The sequence below is a fragment of the Trypanosoma equiperdum genome (genome assembly GCF_001457755.1).
Source record: "Trypanosoma equiperdum strain OVI genome assembly, contig: ctg_1161, whole genome shotgun sequence".
NCBI classification, from domain to species: Eukaryota; Euglenozoa; class Kinetoplastea; order Trypanosomatida; family Trypanosomatidae; genus Trypanosoma; species Trypanosoma equiperdum.
The window spans coordinates 7,583-7,940 of NW_027123129.1; the positions used below are offsets into that span (position 1 = coordinate 7,583).

Consider the following 358-nt stretch of genomic DNA (forward strand, 5'->3'; position numbering starts at 1 on the left):
CATTTCTTGAGGTGAAACTAGGTGGTGATGCTGGGCTATGGCAAAGTAACCGAGTAAAGGGCGACGGTTAAGGTGACAATGATAAAGTAAACAATGGTTTTTTCTATTATATAGATGTGAAAACTGGTGTTGTTATGCTATTAATTCTTTCCCTTTTTTGTATGTTTTAGTTTATTGTTACGTTACCGACATTGTTGCGTAGCATCTTGTTTTTATGGTTTGTGCATGAACACGTGTGCATATTGTTTAATTCTTAAACATGTGAGTGTATAAATAATATCATATGAATTTGTTTTGGTAAGATGAATAATGAATGTGGTATCACTATTTTTTTTGTTTAGCAGTAACTGCCAGCAAT

At 33.0% G+C, this 358-nt stretch overlaps 1 pseudogene across 1 annotated transcript in view; it reads left to right on the forward strand.

Annotated features, from left to right (window-relative positions):
* Positions 1–164, forward strand: part of TEOVI_000649700:pseudogene — a 1,461-nt pseudogene extending 1,297 nt beyond the window's left edge. Inside the window, exon 4 of the mRNA in view lies at positions 1–164. This exon is cut by the window's left edge and continues 625 nt beyond it. Within this exon, the coding sequence occupies positions 1–164 (164 nt within the window).
* Positions 165–358: the final 194 nt, after the last annotated feature.